Consider the following 22227-nt stretch of genomic DNA (forward strand, 5'->3'; position numbering starts at 1 on the left):
CATACGCAGTTAAATGTTCAGTGTTAACTCAACGCATAAGGCCAGTCCAGTGGCAGAGTAAATCGTTCTGAGAAATCGCAGAACATTCATGAACATTCTTTTTTTCACCCCACAGACTATGGTGGTTGTCTTTAGCAAAAAAAGTACAAATGCGCTCTCGTCACCCTGGGTATAAACCAAATGTCGTTGGTCACGCTGATGCTCTGTCGCTATAAAATGGCATTCATGGACTATATGTTGTCACAATTGGACCTGCCTGTACTCTGTAAGAGTTGAATTAACACTGAACACTGAATGTCTAATCTGAAGTGAGGCAGGGCAGGGATGGACCACGGTGCTGTGTGTCACAATAGGGGTTCAGGGTGTTTTTTCTGGGGGGAGTGGGATATCAGTCCAGGCCCCACTCCACAGCTTTCCACAAAATGGCGGCAGCGTAGCGCAGTGGTTGGGGAGCTGGGTTTCTGTTCTGGCCTTGTGGGTTTGACTCCTAGGTGTGGCAGCGCTGCTGTGCCCCTGAGCTGCTGAACCTGAATGTCTGCGGCAGAGATTTACAGCTGTATAAATGGACTGCGTGTAGAAGTATGTGAGCTGTGTAAGAGCATCTGCTGAAGGTCTTCAATGTACAAAATGCACAGAGAACAGAGCGTTGGGGGGAGCTCTCTCCTCTTCCGTAGAGTTGTTTTTCTAAACGGCGTTCACAGGTGTGGAACAGATTGTGCGGATTGTGTGACGTGGGCTAAACCTTTTAGGAAAGTGGGATATCTCTACAGTGGGTTTTGGGCTGTGTTTTGGGTGTGTGTGTGTTTTGGGGCTGTGGTGTGTGTGTGTGTGTGTGTGTGTATATGTGTGTTTTGGGTGTGTGTGTGTGTGTGTGTGTGTGTGTTTTGGGGCTGTGGTGTGTGTGTGTGTGTGTGTGTGTGTGTGTGTTATGCGTGGCTTGGGGCTGTGGTGTGTGTGTGTGTGTGTTTTGGGGCTGTGGTGTGTGTTTGTGTGTGTGTGTTTTGGGGCTGTGGTGTGTGTGTGTGTGTGTGTTATGCGTGGCTTGGGACTGTAGTGTGTGTGTGTGTGTGTGTGTGTGTGTGTGTGTGTGTGTGTGTGTTTTGGGGCTGTGGTATGTGTGTGTGTGTTTTGGGGTTGTGGTGTGTGAGTGTGAGTGTGAGTGTGAGTGTGAGTGTGAGTGTGAGTGTGAGTGTGAGTGTGAGTGTGAGTGTGAGTGTGAGTGTGTGTGTTTTGGTGTTGGAGATGGAGTATCCTTCGGGCCCTTTGAGCAGACAGCACATTGGACTGTCAGCCCTTATTGCGTTGGGGATTATAGCAGCTGTGGATGATTAACGGGGCAGAAGCCTTCAGCGGCTGGCGGCCATGTTGTTTTTCCACCCGATAGGGTGCCAGTGGTCCCGCATGAAAAAGAATCTGCAAGATAATTCAATTATTTTAAATTATATTTATAACCGCCTCCCCCCAACTCTTCCAATTACATGAGTGTGTGTGTGTGTCAGTGTGTGTCATGGCCCATGGCCCATTCTGGAGCAGGGGAACGTGGTGCACCCTAAAAAGGCTGCAGTTCTGTTGGAGACATTGTTGATGTTGGAGGAACTGGGTACAGGGACGTCGTGGCAACAGGCTATAGTTAGGAGGCGGAGCTCCCAGCTTTGATTGGCGGAGGGAGTGGTCGGCATAAGTGAAAAATGTGCCGTATCAGGAAATGACATCACCTGCTGGCATTTCCTGTGCCTGCCTTCTACATGCGATGGGGGGCGGGGGGGGGGGCTTCTGTTCTATAACAAACCCACCCCCCCCAGCCCCCATTCCCTCCACCCATCTTAAATCTGTCACTGCCCAAGGTGGAAAAACAAACATGACTCTGGAATCTCTGGGAAAAAACGAAAACGCAGCCGATTTAACGTGCGGCTCGCAGTAAATCGCCCGACTGGGCGGCGCGTTTCAGACCTCCTCCTGTGTTTCTCCTTTTCCGGGAACGCTTGGGTTTGAGCTGTGAAACACCTGTGGCTGTTTCAAGCCCTGTTTTTAAAACTCCAAACAAGGTCAGGAATCAGAGTGGTCTGATAGTCTCCCCTCCGCTTTGTGTTTTTTTTTTATTTGGCGTAAAATAGACCACATTTAACTTTTCCCATAATCCTCAGCATGGTCACCCACCTCCAGATATTTGTGGTGAAGTTTCCATATTTCGTAGGTTAAAGGTTTTTCCCTGTCACTGAGTTTGCGCATTAGTAGTTATCATCTGTACAGGAGCTGTTCCTGGCAGACCGCACTCTGCTTACTGCTTCGTAGCTCTGAAATGAGTTCATGGTAATTTTGTTGTGTGATCTAGCTGCTGTAGGCAGCAGTAAGTATCAGCAGAGTGTACGCAAAGGGTGTGCAGTAGTTATGGTTGGGCATGTAAGCAGACCCTTTTTACCCACCCAAACACAGTTTCCATCTTTTACAAGAAGTCCGTGTTTACATCTCCATGTGTTCCTGGAGTAGTTCTTGTGTAACTGCGGAGGCCTACCTGGGCTTAGATCCTGCCTGTCCCCGTGGGACGTTCCTGTTTTATGATTGTATTTATGCCTTAATGTTATGGTTTTGTTTATAATCCATGTTTTATTCACTTTAATGTTTACTTATTATTGCTGCTGTCTTGGCCATAGCTCTCTTGTTAAGGCGATATTCTATCTGAAGAGCGTTAAAATATTAATAAACCTCAGAAACTTCAGTTCTATTCCCAAACCATTATTTCCACATATAACACCCTCCCCGCTGCTAATGTGAGCCTAAGGAAGTGCATTAAAGTGTGTAGTGTTTGTTTTTCAATGTGTGGGTGTGTGTAATGATGGGTTTAGAGGAATAACTGTGTGCGTGTGCGTGTGCGTGCTATAACAGAACTAGGGTATAAGTGTAGGCTCCTAGTTATTATATTTCGAAGTTTAGGCCATGTCCACAGGCTAGTGGTCAGAGGTCTAAGATTATACTGGCTGGCCAAATGTAGAGCAAAGCGTCTAGCAAAATATAACTCAGTCTCCACCATTATAGGCAGTCGCTGTATGTGGGGAAGATGATGTTTGTTGTACACATAATGTTTCCTGCTGGTGCAATCGAGATGCAAATGTTTATTTTGCATTTTGTTTATTGCTACTGGTACACCTTCTGCTACTCAAGTGAAAGACATTAGACAGCGGCTGAAATGGGCTCTTGTAATGTATTTTATGAATGTGGACCTGAATGAATAATTAAGGGTGTGTGTGTGTGTTTCTCTCCCCAGTCCGGACCCCTTGCAGTGAGGGCAACGGGGGCTGCTCCCACCTCTGTCTCCTCTCTCCTGTGGAGCCCTTCCACACCTGCGCCTGTCCCACCGGAGTCCGACTGCAGGAGGACGGCAAGAACTGCCGGCCCGGTAAGAACTGCAACCCAAAAACCAGTACAGTATGGTCAGGAACCACAACCCAGAAACCCTACAGTAGGGTCAGGAACCACAACCCGAAAACCAGTACAGTATGGTCAGGAACCACAACCCGAAAACCAGTACAGTATGGTCAGGAACCACAACCCAAAAACCAGTACAGTATGGTCAGGAACCACAACCCAAAAACCAGTACAGTATGGTCAGGAGCCACAACCCAATACCTGCAGTATGGTCAGAAACCAGAACACAAAGCATACAGTACCATCAGGAACTAGAACCCAGAATAGTATGGTCCGGAACCACAACCAAAAACTGCTCCAGGTGCTATTCCTGAGTTGGACTCTGCGCGTAGTCCTGAGTTGGACTCTCTGCGCGTAGTCCTGAGTTGGACTCTCTGCGCGTAGTCCTGAGTTGGACTCTCTGCGCGTAGTCCTGAGTTGGGCTCTCTGCGCGTAGTCCTGAGTTGGACTCTCTGCGCGTAGTCCTGAGTTGGACTCTCTGCGCGTAGTCCTGAGTTGGACTCTCTGCGCGTAGTCCTGAGTTGGACTCTCTGCGCGTAGTCCTGAGTTGGACTCTCTGCGCGTAGTCCTGAGTTGGACTCTCTGCGCGTAGTCCTGAGTTGGACTCTCTGCGCGTAGTCCTGAGTTGGACTCTCTGCGCGTAGTCCTGAGTTGGACTCTCTGCGCGTAGTCCTGAGTTGGACTCTCTGCGCGTAGTCCTGAGTTGGACTCTCTGCGCGTAGTCCTGAGTTGGACTCTCTGCGCGTATTCCTGAGTTGGACTCTCTGCGCGTAGTCCTGAGTTGGACTCTCTGCGCGTAGTCCTGAGTTGGACTCTCTGCGCGTATTCCTGAGTTGGACTCTGCGCGTATTCCTGAGTGGACTCCCTGCACGTATTCCCTGGTCGATGACTTAATCTGTGGAAATCTCAGGAATTCCCTGGATTCCCTTTCTGTTTGCAGCCCACAAGGAATTAAGCTGTCATTTAGATGGCGGTTTGTGGGTTAGCATGCAGCAGTCATTAAAAACAGACAACTACTCTAACTATATTTCTCAAAAAAAAACTTTTACATAGTGGCCCTGAATCCTTAAAATAGCTTAGTGAGGAGGTGGGGTTGAGGGTGGAGGTGGAGTCTTGTTGTCTCGTACACTCACTGCGTTGTGACGTCCGCCTTAATGAGGCGTATAATTGGATTTTCTCCCCCCCCCCCCCCCCCCCCCCCGGTCCCGTCCTGGCCCCCCTCCCCGGCAGCGCTTCAATTGAGATGTTTGTGGGGAGAGTAACGCTGTCATCGCTCTCTCCCAGAGAACTCCCAGCATGCTCTGTCACGAACAGGACGCTCTGTGGCTAATGTACGTGACTGGGACGTGACTGGGACGTGACTGGGACGCGGAGGGTTGGTGCTTCATGCCCCGTTGTAGCCACAGTACGATTAGCGCCGCTGTTGGGCCCTTGAGCAAGGCCCTTAACCCCACGTTGCTCCAGCGCGGATTGGCCCCCGCTTATTTCAATCAACTGTAAGTCACTGTGGATGAAAGCGTCAGCTAAGTGCCTGTGCTGTAATGTATTCTCCTGAGGATGGTCGCTCTATCACCCGCTCTCTGACCGCTCTGCCACTCGCTGCCCCCCCCCCCCCCCCCCCCCGGACGCTGGAGAGAATATCCCCCTCATACCCCCCCCGTCTCATTTTTCTGCAGATCTTTAGTTTCAGACAAAATTCTGGCTCCCCTTGAACCTTTTTTTCCGTGCAGGACCGGGGCAGTGGGGGGTTGTTTTTGGGTGAGTTCGCACCCCGTGTCCGTGCCAGGACAGACTGCGTTGCGTGTTATTTTCCGCTCCCTGTTCACACCCGGAGGTGATCGTGTTTCGCGCTGCGGCAGAGTTCTGAAGCCCGCCCCTGCGTGTTGTAACCCCGGTTTTGGGGCTGTCCGGCGTGGGGCACAATCGCCCTTTTGTATGCCGGCTCATGAGTCACACCGGCCTGTGAACGGGTACTACTGAACGATTTTAAATGAACATTCCATCTAGTTCTCCCCTAATGCTTTTTTAATACCAATGCATGCGGTGTAGGTCAAACAATGCTAAGTAGCTGATTTATTGCTTACCTGTGATTCATTTTTAAAGGGAAGAACAAATATTACATTGATTAAAGTGCATTATATATTATATAATTTAAACTTTTGTTGTTTCGCCATTCTTCCCATCAGCAGCCATTTTGTTAGCGAGCGTTCATGGCGAACAGAAAAAAGCCTGAATACGTTCGGGAACTTTAGTTAACGGTTGCCATCTTGAGCACACGTCTGGTTGTAATAACGGGACCCGGGCCCCAGGTTTTCGTTTTGGTGTATGAGACACTCAGACCCCCGGAGCTTGGCAGACCTTGGTGGTTTTCGGCAGGTAAAACCCCTCACCCGGTTGTGGCAATGGAGCACTTCTCTCCGCTCTGTTGCCCCGGGCGACCATGTGTGCACTCTTCCACCTTCCCAGGAGTGCTCCAAAAAACCACTTGTGAAAACAATGGATTCTGTGCCTTTCTTCTCCTCTCCTCCTCTGTATCCCCCTCTCCCCCTCTACCATTCCTCCCTCTCCTCTTCCTCTGTTCTTTTCTCCCTCTCCTCTCCCCTTTCTTTCTCTTTTTTCTTTCTCTTCCTGTTTCTTTCTCTCTCCTCTCCCCCTCTCCCCTCTCTTCCTCTGTTTTCCCCCGCTCTTCTCTCCTCTTCCCGTTTCTCCTCCTCTCCCCCTCTCCTCGGTCTTCCTCTCATCCTCCTTGCTTTGGGATGTTTGTTTTTCAGGGTTAAGTTCAGGGCCCCTTCACCATGACCCCACCCAATCCCAGAATCCCACTGGGGGACAGACCAATTACCCAGGAAACCCGGCCTAATCAGCACTGCTCCGTTCTCCTGTCCAGAGACGGGGCCGATCCGTTTGTCCTCACAGCTGAAACCTGCTTGTTTGACTTGCGCTGAGGCTGTTTACATCCCATCCCTCCCCCCTTCCAGACTCCAGTCCTTAGGGACTCTTTTCTCCCGCAGAATTGATGACTGCCACAGGATTTATGGGGTCAGTGCGTCTCAGTCCTGATTTGTTTATAAAGGTAGTAATGAAATTTATTTGGACCAGAAAAAGAAAATCCAAACCTGACCTGCCCCTTTGGGATTTGTGAATGGTGTCTTTTGTTGATTGTGTAAACACCCCTCCCCCCGAACTGAATGTGTGTTTATTAAGTGCCCATTATTTTCCGTGTGGATCGTCCCTGGCTGAGTAAACAATGGGTTAAACATTAAGTGCCCCCCCCCCGCCCCACACTGCCAGAACTCCCCCATTTAAAATTGAGGTTACTCTTGAGATTTAGTTTTTCTTTTTCTGTGGTGGGGGCTTTCCTTCTTTTCCCAGCCCTCCTGCTTCCCCCACCCATTGTCTGCACACCCCCACCCCCCCTCCCCCCAATCCCAGTTAAAGAGCACGCATTCTTTTTTCGGGGGGGGGGAAGAGGGCGTGTTGGACTGTCCTCTCCCAAGGTGGCAGAACTCGCCCCTCTTAAGAGTCTAGAGGCACCCTTTTCCCAGGGTCCGGGGCACAATGGCGCGCATTCTCCAGGCCGCTGGCTGTGTGGAATGGCGGCTCGTTGAGGAGACCGGGCGTGGGTACGGGCGAGCGGGGCGGCGGGCTGGGAGGACCCGGGCCGGGCCCTGATCCTGAACGGATACATTCAGAGCGACCCCGGGGGATTACGCTGGCTTCCCACAGCGTGGACAGCTAAACCCCACCTAAAACAATGCCCCATTGTATCGCTCTCTGATTAGAGCCCTGATGCGGTGGGGGGTTTGGGTCGGGATTAAAAACAGGCCAGCGGTTCCCTGTCCGTCCACCCTTCATTTGTTTAGCTTGGGTGGGTAAATTAAAGACGTTCGTTTGTGTTCTCGCTCTCTCCTTTTCCCAGACATCTTGTCACTTGTCAGATGTAAAGTGGGCCAGGGGACATATTAAAAACAAAAGAAGCCGCCCCCCCCCCCCCCCCCCCCTGTCACTTCTGATTGGCTGTGGATTTGGGCAGCTGGTCTTTTCAGCAATGGAGCGTGAATCGCTAACGCAGGGAGTCAGGATAAACAGGAGCGAAAGAGAGGGATAAAAATCCGGCCTAATTGCTTCGACAGAACGTGACTCCAGTGAAAAATTGCAGAACGTTAAAATATTTGACTGTCTGCTCCCATTTAAGCGGGGAGGTCTGGTGCGAGTGGGGCTGGGAACAGCCCTCTCCAAGGCTCCAGCGCTGGGCTGATAAACCTGCGGAGGAGAGGAGAGGAGAGGGGAGGAGAGGAGGAGAGGAGGGGTGAGGAAGGCAGGAATGTGGCCTGACAGGTCTGGGTATTGTCTTTGGCTTTGTCCTCAAACCGGCAAGCTTTTCACCGAGCGGCGCCTGTTCCCACCTCCGCAAAAGCGCGCTCCGATCGTCAACAATGGGGGTGGAAGTGGGAACATGTTTAAGCGTGTTTCCATGCATGTTTAACATGACTTCGCCGTGAATTACTCGCACATGTTTTTATGTCTGCCTACGCTCCGAGCCACCGGTTGAAGCTCTCCGCACAGATCAGCACAAATACATTTTTGTTAATATGCATATACCTGATGCTGTGTTCACAGTTTTTTGTGGGGTTTTTTGTCACCCTTCTCCGTCCTAATTTTGAATGCCTGGTAGTGTTTTTATCAGCGCGCTCTGCCACGACCTCCGCCATCATTTGAGGAGCGAGCGGGTGGACTGTGCTCTTAAGCACTGGTGCCCCATGTCCCTCCTCACTCCAGAGTTGAACACACATACATGAGTCACACACAGCTCAACGCCAGTCCATCCGCTTATTAGAACTGTACCTTAACCCAGCCGCCCTCCGAATGTTTGGGTTGTGTTGATGCGCTCCTGTCCTCTCTGAGCTCGATGTTTGGGTTGTGTTGATGCGCTCCTGTCCTCTCTGCGCTCGATGTTTGGGTTGTGTTGATGCGCTCCTGTCCTCTCTGCGCTGGATGTTTGGGTTGTGTTGATGCGCTCCTGTCCTCTCTGCGCTGAATGTTTCGGTTGTGTTGATGCGCTCCTGTCCTCTCTGAGCTGGATGTTTCCGTTGTGTTGACGCCCTCCTTTCCCGTCCTCAGGGGCGGAGGAGGTCCTGCTCCTGGCTCGCCGGACCGACCTGCGCCGGATCTCCCTGGACCTGCCCGACTTCACCGACATCGTCCTGCAGGTAACAACCTCTTGGTTCTGAACTGACACCTCCACCAGACCCGTCTGCTCCCCGTCCCAAACTGTCCTTCTCAAAACGGCCCCTCCCAAATCTGCTTCCTCTCCCAAACAGGGGATATACATCACCCTGTAGGCTTGTGTGTGTTGTGTTGCGTAAGAGGCTCTGTGTGTTGATGCCCGAACGTGATGTGGTGGACTGCAGGTGGATGATATCCGACACGCCATCGCCATCGACTACGACCCCGTGGAGGGGTACGTGTACTGGACGGACGACGAGGTCAAAGCCATCCGCCGCGCGCGCATCGACGGCAGCGACGCAGAGACCCTGATCACCACGGAGATCAACCACCCTGACGGGATCGCCGTGGACTGGGTCGCTCGCAACCTGTACTGGACCGACACCGGGACCGACCGCATCGAGGTGACCCGGCTCAATGGCACCTCCCGCCGTATCCTGGTGTCGGAAAACCTGGCAGAGCCCCGAGCCATCGTCCTGGATCCGGTTGGAGGGTGAGCACTCTCTCTCTCTCTCTCTCTCTCTCTCTCTCTCTCTCCCTTTCCCACTCCCTCTCTTCCTCTCTCTCTCTTTCTCTCTCTCTCCCTCTCACTCTCACTCTCAGTATCTGCTGGTTTAACTCCAATCCTTGAGGGCCGCGGTATCTGCTGGTTTATCTCCAGGCCTGGAGGGCCACAGTGTCTCCATTCTTGGCACCTGCACATCTTGTGTCTTCACAAACTCAGTTTGGAAAGTTGGTTTTTGTTCATTCTCAAAAAAAACAAAAACATATTTTGCTTTTAATGGTTGTATATAGAGTAAGTGTAGAGATACTCACATCGACCAGGGTGCAAGGCAATTTAAGGTATTAGAAAAGCAAGTTAAAGTAGAACCTGCACACCTGAACTCAATATAATTCCGCCCCGAGGTTGGACACGGTTCTGCTGGTGTGCAGTTTAGTTTTACAGTTCGTGGCACATGCAGAGTTCAGCTGGACTTGGACCACAGATCTGTGTCTCCTTTGTGTCTTTAGTCTGGTGGTTATTTAGTTTAACGAGCAGTTTTCTCTTTTACTGCTTAATTATTGCATTGTGTGTAATGAGCTGTGTTTACTAGCACACGCTAATGCTTGGGAATCACGCAACGCGGAGCACCTTTAGCATGACGGCAGCGTGTTCAGCATTCATGCGTGTTTGTCACGGCGTGTGGAGGCTTTTTTAAAACGCTGTGACCCAGTTTCCCAGCGCGCTTGGTCATGGTTCAGACCACACAAGAAGAGCGTTTTTATTTTCATTCTCTCCCACAGTTATGACCACTTCTTCCTTTTACCCCCCCCATATCAGACGGGTCTGTTCTCTCTTTCTTTCTCTCTCTCTCTCTCTCTCTCTCTCTTTCTCTCTCCCTCCCTCCCTCCCTCTCTATCACACACACACACACACACACACACTTTCGCTCTCTCTCACTATATTATGCTCTCTCTCTCTCACACCCAGACACACACTCACACACAAAGGTACATGTACTGTGCTGATTGTACACACTCTCTCACACACACAAAGGTACATGTACTGTGCTGATTGTACACTCTCTCTCACACACACAGGTACATGTACTGTGCTGATTGTACACTCTCTCTCACACACACAGGTACATGTACTGTGCTGATTGTACACTCTCTCACACACACAGGTGCGTGTACTGTGCTAATTGTACACACACAGGTATATGTACTGTGCTGATTGTACACTCTCTCTCACACACACAGGTACATGTACTGTGCTAATTGTACACACACAGGTATATGTACTGTGCTGATTGTACACACTCTCTCTCACACGCACAGGTACATGTACTGTGCTGTGCTGATTGTACTCTCTCTCACACACACAGGTACATGCACTGTGCTGATTGTACACTCTCTCTCACACACACAGGTACATGCACTGTGCTGATTGTACACCCTCTCTCACACACACAGGTACATGTACTGTGCTGATTGTACACTCTTTCTCACACACACAGGTACATGTACTGTGCTGTGCTGATTGTACTCTCTCACACACACACAGGTACATGTACTGTGCTGATTGTGCACCCTCTCTCACACACACAGGTACATGTACTGGACAGATTGGGGTGAGTTGCCGAAGATTGAGCGGGCCAACCTGGATGGCTCCGACCGGCTGATCCTGCTGAACTCGTCCCTGGGCTGGCCCAACGGTCTGGCCATCGACTACACCGCCGGCAAGCTGTACTGGGGCGACGCCAAAACTGACAAGATCGAGGTAGAGACTCGAGAGAACGCCTTGCATTGGCCCTCACTGCGATACTGAACCCCCAATTTCTCCTGACAAACTGCTTGGTGCCTTGCATGGCAGCCACTCACCTTTGGTGTGTGTGTGTGAGAATGGATGAATGAGAAGCATCAATTGTACAGCGCTTTGGATAAAGGCGCTATATAAATGCAGACCATTTACCCTTTAATTGGTTAAGGGCCTTGCTCAAGGGCCCAACAGCTGCACTGATCCTGTTGTGTTACACTGGGGTTTGAACCATCAACCTCCAGGTCCCTGTCAAGCACCTTTGGCACTAGGCACTAAGCACTAGGCTATAGGCTGGCCCCTCCACGATAACGGTGGCAGTTGTGAAAATGGGGGAAGGTGACGACGTGTAGTCAGGGCACCCAGCCCAGCAGACCAGCGTTGGCCGGCAGCCATTTTGTAGCCTCGGGTCTGGCACCGTCTGCTCATGTAACCGAGGGGTTGAACCGCTGCTGCCTGTTCACCACCAAATTGAACATTTCCTTCTTTTTGTGTCCTCCCCCCTCCCTCCCCACTCCTCTCCTGGCGCACAGTTACCCAATCCCCCCCTCCCCTTTGAGATGTGATTTTCATCTGTTCCCCTGCTGGCCCTCCATATTTGCTCCCAAAGCACAAAGTCCCTCCGGTGTTTATAAGTGCCCATGTTTGCTAAATGTTTGCTGTGTCCTTTGGAGGACAAGCTAAGTCAAGAGTGTTTCTTAGTGTTTTGTTTTTCACTTGGTGAGGTGGAATGCGTTTATCTTTCTGAAGGGTGTGTGCTTGTTGTGAAATGCATCAGTTCCGCATTCCCTGATAAGGAGTAAGACGTGGACCTCAGACCGATCTGACCAGAGAGGAGGAATGTGGAGGAACGCCAGGGCAGTTAGCGGTTACGCCCCAGGGCAGTTAGCGGTTATGCAGGGTAGTTAGCGGTTAAACCCCCGCGCAGTCGGCGGTTATGCACCAGGGCAGTTAGCGGTTACGCCCCAGGAAAGTTAGTGGTTACACAGGGCAGTTAGCGTTAGTGGTTAAGCAGGGCAGTTAGCGTTTATGCGCCAGAGCAGTTTGCTGTTATGCGCCAGGGCAGTTAGCGTTTATGCGCCTGGGCAGTTAGTGGTTATACACCAGAACGGTTAGCGGTTATGAACCAGGGCGGTTAGCGGTTAGCGGTTATGCAACACCTGCTCAGGTGGCTCCCTGTCAGTGGCTGTGGTTTGGGGAGTGTTTGGATTGCGCTGGGCTGTAGCGGTGCGCTCCTGGGGCCTGAGGCCTCGTCCCTTTTCCGTTTGGTTTGGGTCGTTTCCTCTGCTCACATCCTGATGCAGAAACCTTCTGCCTCCATTCACCTTGTTTCCTCATAAAGGCCGCCTGGCATTCTGGCCTGTCTGGTAGCCGTCTGCTTCCTCTAACATGAACAGACATATGGAGTGTGTGTGCGTGTGCGTACGTGTGTGCGTGTGCGTACGTGTGTGCGTGTGCGTACGTGTGTGCGTGTGCGTACGTGTGTGCGTACGTGTGTGCGTGCGTGTGTGCGTGCGTGTGTGCGTGCGTGTGTGCGTGCGTGCGTGCGTGCGTGCGTGCGTGTGTGCGTGCGTGTGTGCGTGCTTGTGTGTGTGCGTGCGTGTGCGTGCGTGTGCGTGCGTGTGCGTGCGTACGTGTGCGCGTGCGTGTGCGTGCGTGTGCGTGCGTGCGTGCGTGCGTGTGTGCGTACGTGTGTGCGTACGTGTGTGCGTACGTGTGTGCGTACGTGTGTGCGTACGTGTGTGTGTGCTTGCGTGCTTGCGTGCGTGTGTGTGTGCGTGCGTGCGTGCGTGTGTGTGTGCTTATGTGTGTGCTTGTGTGTGTGTGTGTGTGTGTGTGTGCGTGCGTGTGTGTGCGTGCGTGTGTGTGCGTGCGTGCGTGTGTTGAACGTTGTGCTGCTTTTTGCGTGTGGTTTTTTTGGCACAGTGGCACAGTGGTACAGTTTTGGGGAGGTAGGGGGGGGGTGTGCCCTCTTGGGAGCGTATCATTCCGGACAGAATTCTGTGTGCGGAAGCAGAGCGGATCGTGCGTCTCCTGGGGCGACCTGTGCGAACACGCTCCGGGCTGCGGGAATAACGCCACGGCCATATTCCCCTGGGTCACGTGCTCCAGGGCGGGTGTGGTTGCGTAATCACACACACTTTTAACCCTCGAGTGACCAACGTATTTCAGTTACGATGGCAATTCAATGAAAAAGGAGCCCCAATCAATTAAAAAGACATTTCTTTTTTTGTTATTAAAAAAATGATTAAGCATGTTAAAGACGTTTTCTTTTCATAAAAAAACAAAGGTTTATCTCAATATTATTGCAATTACAGGATTTCATCACATAGTCATCACATCACTCCAAATTAAGTCAGAGACCAGAAACAATTGTATGTATTTATTGAGGACAAGTTGATTGATGAAGTTGGTCCCAAAAAAGGAACGGAACAAGGGACTCGTTTACCGCTTGTTTTTTTGGGTGGGTAACATCCCAAGAGGCTTCCTAACGGTCCTTTCCCGCCTGTGTCACCACCCAAGCTCCGTACGCAGCGCGGATGTTATACTTATCTCCCCATGAGCCCTGCAACACGTTTCATTTCTGTCTGTTGATCAGGAATGTCCAAATACGAGATTACTGTTTGTGTTTGGCCGATAGGAAAATGGAATGTTTTTCTTCTTTTTTTAAAAATAAATATGCCTACACACATTCCACAAAAATTTCACTCGTAATTTTTAAATATATGTACATTGTGTTGAAATCCTAAATCCATAAGAAATAAAAGCCCTTGAAATTGAAGGGAGAACTTAAAAGTCCGGAATTAAAATTTCATATCGTACACAACAGAAATAAACTCTACCAGGGCAAAAAGGTGTTCTCCTGGGTTGAGCTGTAGTGGGTGGAGTCAGAAGTGAGGGGGGCGGGATTATGGCTGAGTGGGTGGAGTCACTGTGTCGTTTGTCATGAAAGCATTCCATATCTCCTATTTTTTTTGTTAAAATGGCATTTGAGACAAAACCAACAATGTGCTGTGTTGAGTATACAAGGAAATATGAACAGTATTGATGTTTGTAATTGGCTTGGTGTGTGTGTGTGTGTGTGTGTGTGTGTGTGTGTGTGTGTGTGATACTGCGCTGTATTGCATTGCTGTGTGATTGGCTGTGCTGCTCCCTCTCTGCCGGGGGTGTATGAGAGGTTTTAGCTCCAGTGCAACTCGACGGGAAGCGAAAGGACAGGGCACAGAAGTGAACAGAAAGCTGCAGGTGTAAATGTAGGGGGGGGGTGGGGGGAGGTCTGTGAATCTGAATGGAGAGTTGAGCCAGTACCACAGACCCACCGCCACCCCCCACCCCCTTAACGGCACTCATTTCTTGGCTTCCTGGTGAGAGCGCTGTGCCCCCCCCCCCCCCCCCCCCCCCCCCTCCCCCCACACCAGACCGTTCCCATCTGTGCAGTCAGTGTGAGCACAATGGGCCCAGTCAGTCAGACCCAGGGCTGCGGGTTCGAGCCACTCTCAGACACACATGTGGCAGGGCCCGTCACGCACTGTGTGTGACAGCAGACCCCCCCCCTCAGGAGCACGACTCACAGCATCTAAAGACATGAACCGGCCCTGACTGACCTCCAGGGAGGGGGGTGGGGGGGCTGGGTAGAAGGTGTTTGTTTAGTTTTTTACCTGTGAGGCTCCCTGAGCCCTCCTGAGTGCAGAAACTGGCTGAGATGGAGAGGGTTGTGTTTTTCGTTTTTTTGGGGGGGGTGGGGTGGGGGTGTTGATTTTCATTAATGGGGGGCTAGCTGAATGAGTTGAGGCTGAAAGGGATTAGCCCCCCCCTGCTGAGACATTATACTCAATCACTGCTTGTGTCCACGTGCAGTTATCCCCCCCCCCCCCCCCCTCGTTTTGAGGTCCTGGCTCTCCTCTGCAGCTGCAGGGAAATATGTATCCGACCCCCACCCCCCACCCCCCACCCCGTCTGCGGCGGTTTTGTGCGTGTCTGGGACCTCGAGCGGCTCCCATTCCCGCACAGGAAGTGATCCGGGGGCACACAAAGCCGCAGATAGGGCCCTTTGTGCAGTCGGGATGTCCAGTGCTAATCCGCCATGCCTCGTTTCAGAGCACAAACCCACAAACTCTTTCTCTTTTTTCAAAACACTCCTTCTGTCTCCTAATTTTATGGCTTTTAAGGGAAGCTTTTCGTGTGAAAAGTGCCTGAAATGAGCTCTACAGATTAGCCACGGCTTTTTAATGTAAATATGTCTTTTTCTAAGTTCGCTCGGAGCACTTTTGCGGAGCTGTTTATGATAAAATCATGAGATGGGTTTACTTGTGGAGGTGGACCGTCCAAGCGGGATGTTCAGTCATGGTGTGTCTCAGATCTGTGCCCAGATGGGCCCTGTGGGACGTTTTTGGGCTGAAGAATGGTTTCTCGGACTGCATCTGTGGGACATGGAGACGTGTCCACTTTGTGCGTGTAAGGGAGGGGGCGGGGTTGTGGTAGGTTGCAGGCCCACATTTTGCCGCTGAGCTGACCATAGAGATGAGATTATTTTAGATAGTACTTTATCTGTTGACACGGACATTTATTTTGCCTCCAAAACAGCTTGAATAAAAGAATAATATCATACGTACAATACATGGGTATGAGTCCATAATCCAGAAACTCTTATACAACACCTACACATACTCTGGCGTATATACACATACATACTCTGTCATACTTGCATACCTACACAAATACTGACTAATGAGTTGTGATGGGGGATGGGGGGGGGGGATGGGGGGCTCTCTCCCTCTCTCTCCCTCTCCTGATTGCACACTGAAGTGGTCCACCCCCCCCACCCCAACAGCTGAGTGCAGTGTTCAGGGCTCTGCTCCTTTCAGGAGGGGGGTGTAGAGTGCGCTAATGGACCGGGGGGGGGGGGGGGGGGGGAGGAGTTATTCCACACACACACATGCGCGCGCGCACACACACACACTCTCTCACACACACGCACACACACACTCACTCACTCACTCACTCGCACACTCACTCGCACACTCACTCACTCGCACACTCACTCACTCTCACGCACACACTCTCACACGCACACTCACTCACACACACTCACTCACTCACTCTCACTCACTCACTCACTCACTCACTCTCATACACTCACTCACACACTCACTCACTCACACACTCACTCTCATACACTCACTCACTCACTCACTCACTCACTCACTCACTCACTCACTCACTCACTCACACACTCACTCTCATACACTCACTCACTCACTCACTCACTCACTCACTCACTCACTCACTCACTCACTCACTCACACACACACACTTTTTCCTGAAAGAGAGAAAAAGAAAATGCTTGAAGTGCTAATGGGCTGAAATCCTCTTTAATTGAACAAAAAAGCCCATCGTAATTTCTCATTAAACATTTTTACATAACTCTTCTCTTTTTAGCTTCTTCCCCCCCTCTCTCCCCTTCTTCCTTTTGAGTGATTCAGCCTTGATTTTACTCTGCGGAGTGAAGTAGGCATTTACATGTTACTGTTTACCTTTTCTGTGGATGGAGCGGGGGTTGGGGGTTGGGTTGGGTGCGGTGGGGGTGTGGTGTTTTCGGAGATGAAGCCAGCATTGGGTGCTGAATGAAAGGTTTTGAAAGTGCCTTCTGGCATTTGGAATGTGCCCATTCACCGCCTGAATGGTTATTAATAGAAGTCTGGAGCCTTTGAAGCCCTCCTCCTCTTCATTCCCTCTCTTTCTCGCTCTCCTTTTCCCTTCTTTTTGCCTTTTCTTGCCCCTGCGTCTCTGTGTTGCTGAAAGGAGGTCTTGAAAAAGGCTTTTATTTTTTCTCTCTCTCACTGCAAAATGTTGCTGCTGTCCTGTTGCATGCTCCTGTCCTGGGAACTTTGCTAAACTCAAGTGAATGTGTGTGTTTGTGTTTGTAGGTGTGCCTGTGTGTGTGTGCGTGTGTGTGTGTGCGTGTGTTTGTGTGTTTAAAGGGTAGTTGTGAACTTGTGACTGCGTGTGCGTAGCTGCGTTTCTGCGCTGTGTGCGTGTGTGCGTGTGTGCGTGTGTGCGTGTGTGCGTGTGTGCGTGCGTGCGTGCGTGCGTGCGTGCGTGTTTGTGTGTTTAAAGGGTAGTTGTGAACTGGTGACTGCGTGTTCGTAGCTGCGTTTCCGCGCTGTGTGTGTGTTTAAAGTGAATGTGTCTGTGTTTGTGTGTGTGTGCTTGTGGTTAAAGTGGAGTTGTGGAGCGCGTGCGTAGCTGCGTTTCTGCGCTGTGTTTTGAAGCCCTTCCAGAAACTTCTCCTTTCATCTGCTCCTCCACTGACAGACGGCAGAGCGCTGAGCTTCTGCTGCTCGCGATCGCAGCGTCGTCTTCCACAGAGCAGGAATTGTGCTTTTATTCCCGTCTCTCTCTCCTCTCTTTCGCCCTTTCCTTCTTTCCTCCTGCTTTTTTTTGTGTGTGGAGGAATCCAATTCCCCCGTTTTCTCTCCTCCTCAGAGCCTCTGAAGTCGCCGCCCCCCCCCTCGGCGAGGAGATGCGTACGATCGGCCGCGTGACTGATGCGCGGTTTGTGATGCAGAGTTTCGCCCCTTTGTGCCGCCGTGTCGCTCGCCGGCGGTTTTGTTTCCCTTGATTGGCTGCCATATGTGTCCGGCGGATCTGCATAATTGTGAATGTGTACGACGGGGAGGGACAGGCCGCAGACACAAGCCCCTGTTCCTTTTTTAACGCCCTGGAACGGAGGGGATCTGTGTCCGACCATCTGCTCCGCCCGGGACGGGGATGTTTCGTTCCTGACATCTTTCTTCTGCTGAAACGCCGCTCTGTTCTTCTTTTTCAAAGGTGCGGGGGGGGAGGGAGGGAGGGAGGAGGGAGGAGGGAGGAGGGAGGAGGGGGGGGGCATCTTTAGTTCTAAATATTTCTTCCGTGCCCAGTCAGAACCCTTTCTCCGCCGCGTGTTTGAAGTCCGGGGGAGACGCGGAGGGCTGAATGGAATCAAAGCGAGACGCTGAACAGACCGGCAGAAAGCCTGCTTTTCAGAAGCGCTGCGTTCCCCCCCGAAAAATGCAGAATTAACTCGACCTGCGCCTCTCCCCAAAACGCCTCCTAATTAACGTCTTCAGTGTCCACCGGCCAGAGAGGGGAATATGGGGGGGGGGGGAAACTGCAGAAACGTTGTAAATGTGTTTCTTTTTAAGTTGTTTTGGCCGGTTTTAGTTCTCGCCGCGGCTGTAGCGGATGAACGGCGGTGTTTCTGTGGGTCGAGGTAAACACTCTCGTGCTCGCTTTAACGTGCGACGTGTGTTTTAACGCCTTCTCCGGGACACTGGGGAAGCCACAGGCTGCCAGGACGGGGGTTTGTGTTCTGATGCCGCTGGTGAAATTGGGCTATAGAAAAGGGTCTGTGCCCCTCGCTCTCTCCCCCTCTCTCTCCCTCTCTCTCCCTCTCTCTTCTCTCCCACCTCCCTTTCAGCTCTTTCTTGGCTACATTGTGGCGAGTGTGGCGGGGGGGTGGGAGGTGTGAAACCTGATTTGCGGAAGGTTTTGGGCTGGGGGGGGCGCTGTAAAACAGTGGCCATGCTAATGACATCAGCGGGGGCCCCTGCCTTCAGAGACTCTGCGCTGTGACGGTTTTGTCCCGCCGTGAAACTACCCTCCCGCCCCCCGCCCACACCCTGGGACCGGGGAGGGTGGGGGGAGGATGGTCCACTCTGGGCGAAGACGTGCTATCACTGTCACACATGAACCACAAACATGCAACATACGTGTCTCACTCCGCCCCCCACTGTCAGGTTCCAGACAGCACACATATTTTCATGTCCCCATTTCCTGTAGAGGATTCCTGAAAAGAACCCCCCCCCCCATATCTGGTGTTGTTTGTGCTGCTTTGCTGTTTGTGTGTGTGTGTGTGTTTCTGTACATGCAGTGTGTTACAGCAGGGTGTGGCTGCCGTATCGACCCCCCGTCCCACAAACAGCCTCTGTATTACTGCAGTAAAGTGGCCTTTTCCCCTCATTAGCCACCCCCACTCCACACAGCATTTTATTAACCAATTAGTTTTATGGGCTGAATTATGAGCCAGCTCTCGCTCTCACACACACTCTCTCTCTCACTCTTTCACTCACTCACTCTCACTCTCTCACTCACTCACTCTCACTCTCTCACTCACTCACTCTCTCACTCACTCACTCTCTCACTCTCTCACTCACTCACTCACTCGACATAGTGTAGCCCACTAGTGTGTATATATAAGCTCACTAATAGCGCTGTCAGTGCAGCACAGTGCTAAATTGCCTGGTTACGCTGTTTGTTGTGTCACTGGGCTTGTTGGCGTTCTGCCGGAGCTCTTTGATGCTGGGGCGGTGGGCTCGGGCCGTGCGAGCTTTAACTCCACAGGGGTTTGCTCTCTCTCTCTCTCTTTACGGGAGAATGGAACACACCTGACTGTCTCATATTTTCCAGTCCGGACGGCTGGCTGAGTCGGGCCAAGGTTTCTCTCACCGAGCCGCTGCCCGTAAGTCACGCGGTCCGGGAACATGAAAGGGTTTAAGATGAAGCACCTTACCAGCTAGCGTTAGCCATGCTGTTTCAATCAGTGGCTCGAGGGGATGGACAAAGGGGGTGCCCAGTGTGACCCCGAAATCTACTGTCCTGTCCTCCTCTACGACCAGCAAACTGTGGGTGTGGGTGTGGGTGTGGGAGTGGGAGTGGGAGTGGGAGTGAGAGTGAGAGTGAGAGTGAGAGTGAGAGTGAGAGTGAGAGTGAGAGTGAGAGTGGGAGTGGGAGTGAGAGTGAGAGTGAGAGTGAGAGTGAGAGTGAGAGTGAGAGTGAGAGTGGGAGTGGGAGTGGGAGTGGGAGTGGGAGTGGGAGTGGGAGTGGGAGTGAGAGTGAGAGTGAGAGTGAGAGTGGGAGTGGGAGTGGGAGTGGGAGTGGGAGTGGGAGTGGGAGTGGGAGTGGGAGTGGGAGTGGGGCTTTAGTACCTTTCCACGAACATTTTGGCTTTCATTGTTTTAAATTTGTTCTTTCATGGTTTCCAAATGTGCAAAATCTGTATGTGTTTGGACACATGGAAAGGCATATTCTCAGAAGCGGTTTCTATTGAGAATGTTTTATTATTTATGCTGTTGTTTATGTTACAGACCTCACATTAACAACTATAATACAATTATCGGCCTCGTCATTGATTAGTGCATAAACTAACCTATCTGAATAACCTAATTTTTATAGTTTTTATTTTCTACTACATAAATATACCATATACATTAATATATCGGTGAATGTCCAGGTTAGTCCCATCAAACTCAATCCTCACTCATTGTCTGAGTTTGAATAAAAAGGTCATTTTAGTTTACTCCATTTCTCCAGTTCTGCGTCATAGCTCAGGGAACACGTGTTTGTTTTGATGTTGGGAATGATGAATCCCTGGGGAAAGGGGCTCTTGGATGTGGGCTCTTAATGGAAATAATTAAGCAATGAAAATTAATTCACAACCGGCACCCAACTGCACTGGTTCCGAAAAAATGCCCCGTGTTTGTGTTTCCACTTAATAACCCTCCCAAATAAAGGCTGTGTCAGCGCTGAAGGAACGGCGCTTTTCCGGGAAGCGCTCCATCTCTCTTAAACGCTGGAACGTGGTCCCGCGATTGTTTAATGTCCTTCCGCGGGAGCCGGACAGCAGCACTCATCGAACGGCGGCGTACATAACGGCGCTCCTGGCTGGAGTGCGGGAGTGACAGATAGCGCAGAAAGCAGACGGCTCACCCTTCACTGTCTCCGGGGAAAAGGGGCCTCGCTGAAGCCTGGCCCCACCTGTCTCGCAGATGCTCCACGCTCTCGGAAATGAAGGTACGAACGGTGCCTAAGAAGGTACAAATGCGATACGAATGGGGGAGGAGGGGCTCACTCCCTTGCGGCTGCCGCTGGTGGACTGGGGGCGGGGGAGTTTTCCGCGTTCGCTGGCTTCCGTTCGGCCCGTGTTTGCGGGTTATTAACACGATTGTGCCAAACCCCCCCTCCCCTTACAGAGATGTTGTGGTGAGGAGTCCCAGCCACAGCTGTCAGGCTGTCTGTTAGCGATGCCTCCCACATGTGAGGAGCTCACACGCTACGGCATTCCGCCTTTTCCCAGCGCTTCCTCCGTTTTCCCTTCTCCGCGCACGGGCCCTCCTCTTCGATGAGGCTCAGCGGTGGGTGGGCGGGGCTCTCTCACGTGTGAACCCCTCGTCAGACGCCATTCCGCCCTTGCTCGACACGTTCCCGGGACCGCCGGCGTTCTGTGTGAAAGGCGTCTCGTCACGGTTCCAAAACTGGAAGCTCCTGTCCTCCCAACACCCTTCCACACCGCACACTTGCGATAATGTTGCTGCTACCACTAGGCCTGTGTAGACTTCTCGCTTTCTCTGTCTCACTCTCTCTCTCTCTCTCTCCCTCTCTCTCTCTCTGCGTAGCATTATTGATGTCTCTGTCTCTCTCTCCCTCTCTCTCTATGTAGCATTATTGATGTCTCTGTCTCTCTCTCTCCCTCTCTCTCTGCGTAGCGTTATTGATGTTCTGTTGGCTGCCGAGCAGCTCTGATGTGAGTAATTGTGGGTAATGGCAGGATGTTGATCTGTCCCGCGTTTACTTTCATTCCACTTCCTATGGCTGTCCTGTTTCTTTTTCCATTCCCTCCATTTTCCAGGAAATCAGTCTGATCACCTTTTAATCTTTCTGCGAATCCTTTCCTCAAATGTTTTTTTGTTTTGATGTTCTTAAATGTCCATGTAGAGCTGCTGAAAAATGAGTTAAGAGTTAATTTGCATTTGTGCTGTCGCAGAATTCAGAGTCTGCCTTTTCCATGGGATACTGGTACAGCAGTACCAGTGGAACCAGTGCCTCAGATGCCAAAGCCGTGGGCCAGAACCGAATGACTCGCTGGTTGAACAACTTCATTTTAAAAATGTGGAAAAACATGAGGCTTTTTTTGAGGCGGCGTGTCTCAAAGTGGAAGAAACTTTGATGCTGTAGGCTTGGGAGAAAACGTGGATGGCGTGTTTCTGAAATGCCTAGAAGAGAAAGGGGCAATCCGCCCAACATTCTGTTCAAATTAAAGCCGTTTTCTGCACCGTTCTTGGCGAGAGGAGAGACGCGCACCCCGATAAAAAGAAAATATCGGCTGTTGCCGAACCGCAGTTTCAGAAGGCCGGGCCAAACCTCACGCACAGCCAAACCCGAGGAGGCTGGCCGGGGAGCGGCTGGGGGTTTGAGGTCCGGGGGGGGGGCTGGGTTGCAGGGGGAATTTGGCAGGTAGC

At 51.4% G+C, this 22227-nt stretch overlaps 1 protein-coding gene across 1 annotated transcript in view; it reads left to right on the forward strand.

The window, feature by feature from the left end:
* Window positions 1-22227, forward strand: part of lrp5 (low density lipoprotein receptor-related protein 5) — a 68842-nt gene that overhangs the window by 22877 nt on the left and 23738 nt on the right. The window contains exons 6-9 of the mRNA XM_061221933.1: window positions 3263-3394; window positions 8545-8633; window positions 8835-9142; window positions 10741-10912. Coding sequence (XP_061077917.1) covers window positions 3263-3394; window positions 8545-8633; window positions 8835-9142; window positions 10741-10912 — 701 coding nt within the window. The remainder of the gene's footprint in view (window positions 1-3262; window positions 3395-8544; window positions 8634-8834; window positions 9143-10740; window positions 10913-22227) is intronic.

The sequence above is a fragment of the Conger conger genome, chromosome 15 (genome assembly GCF_963514075.1).
Source record: "Conger conger chromosome 15, fConCon1.1, whole genome shotgun sequence".
Lineage (NCBI taxonomy): Eukaryota > Metazoa > Chordata > Actinopteri > Anguilliformes > Congridae > Conger > Conger conger.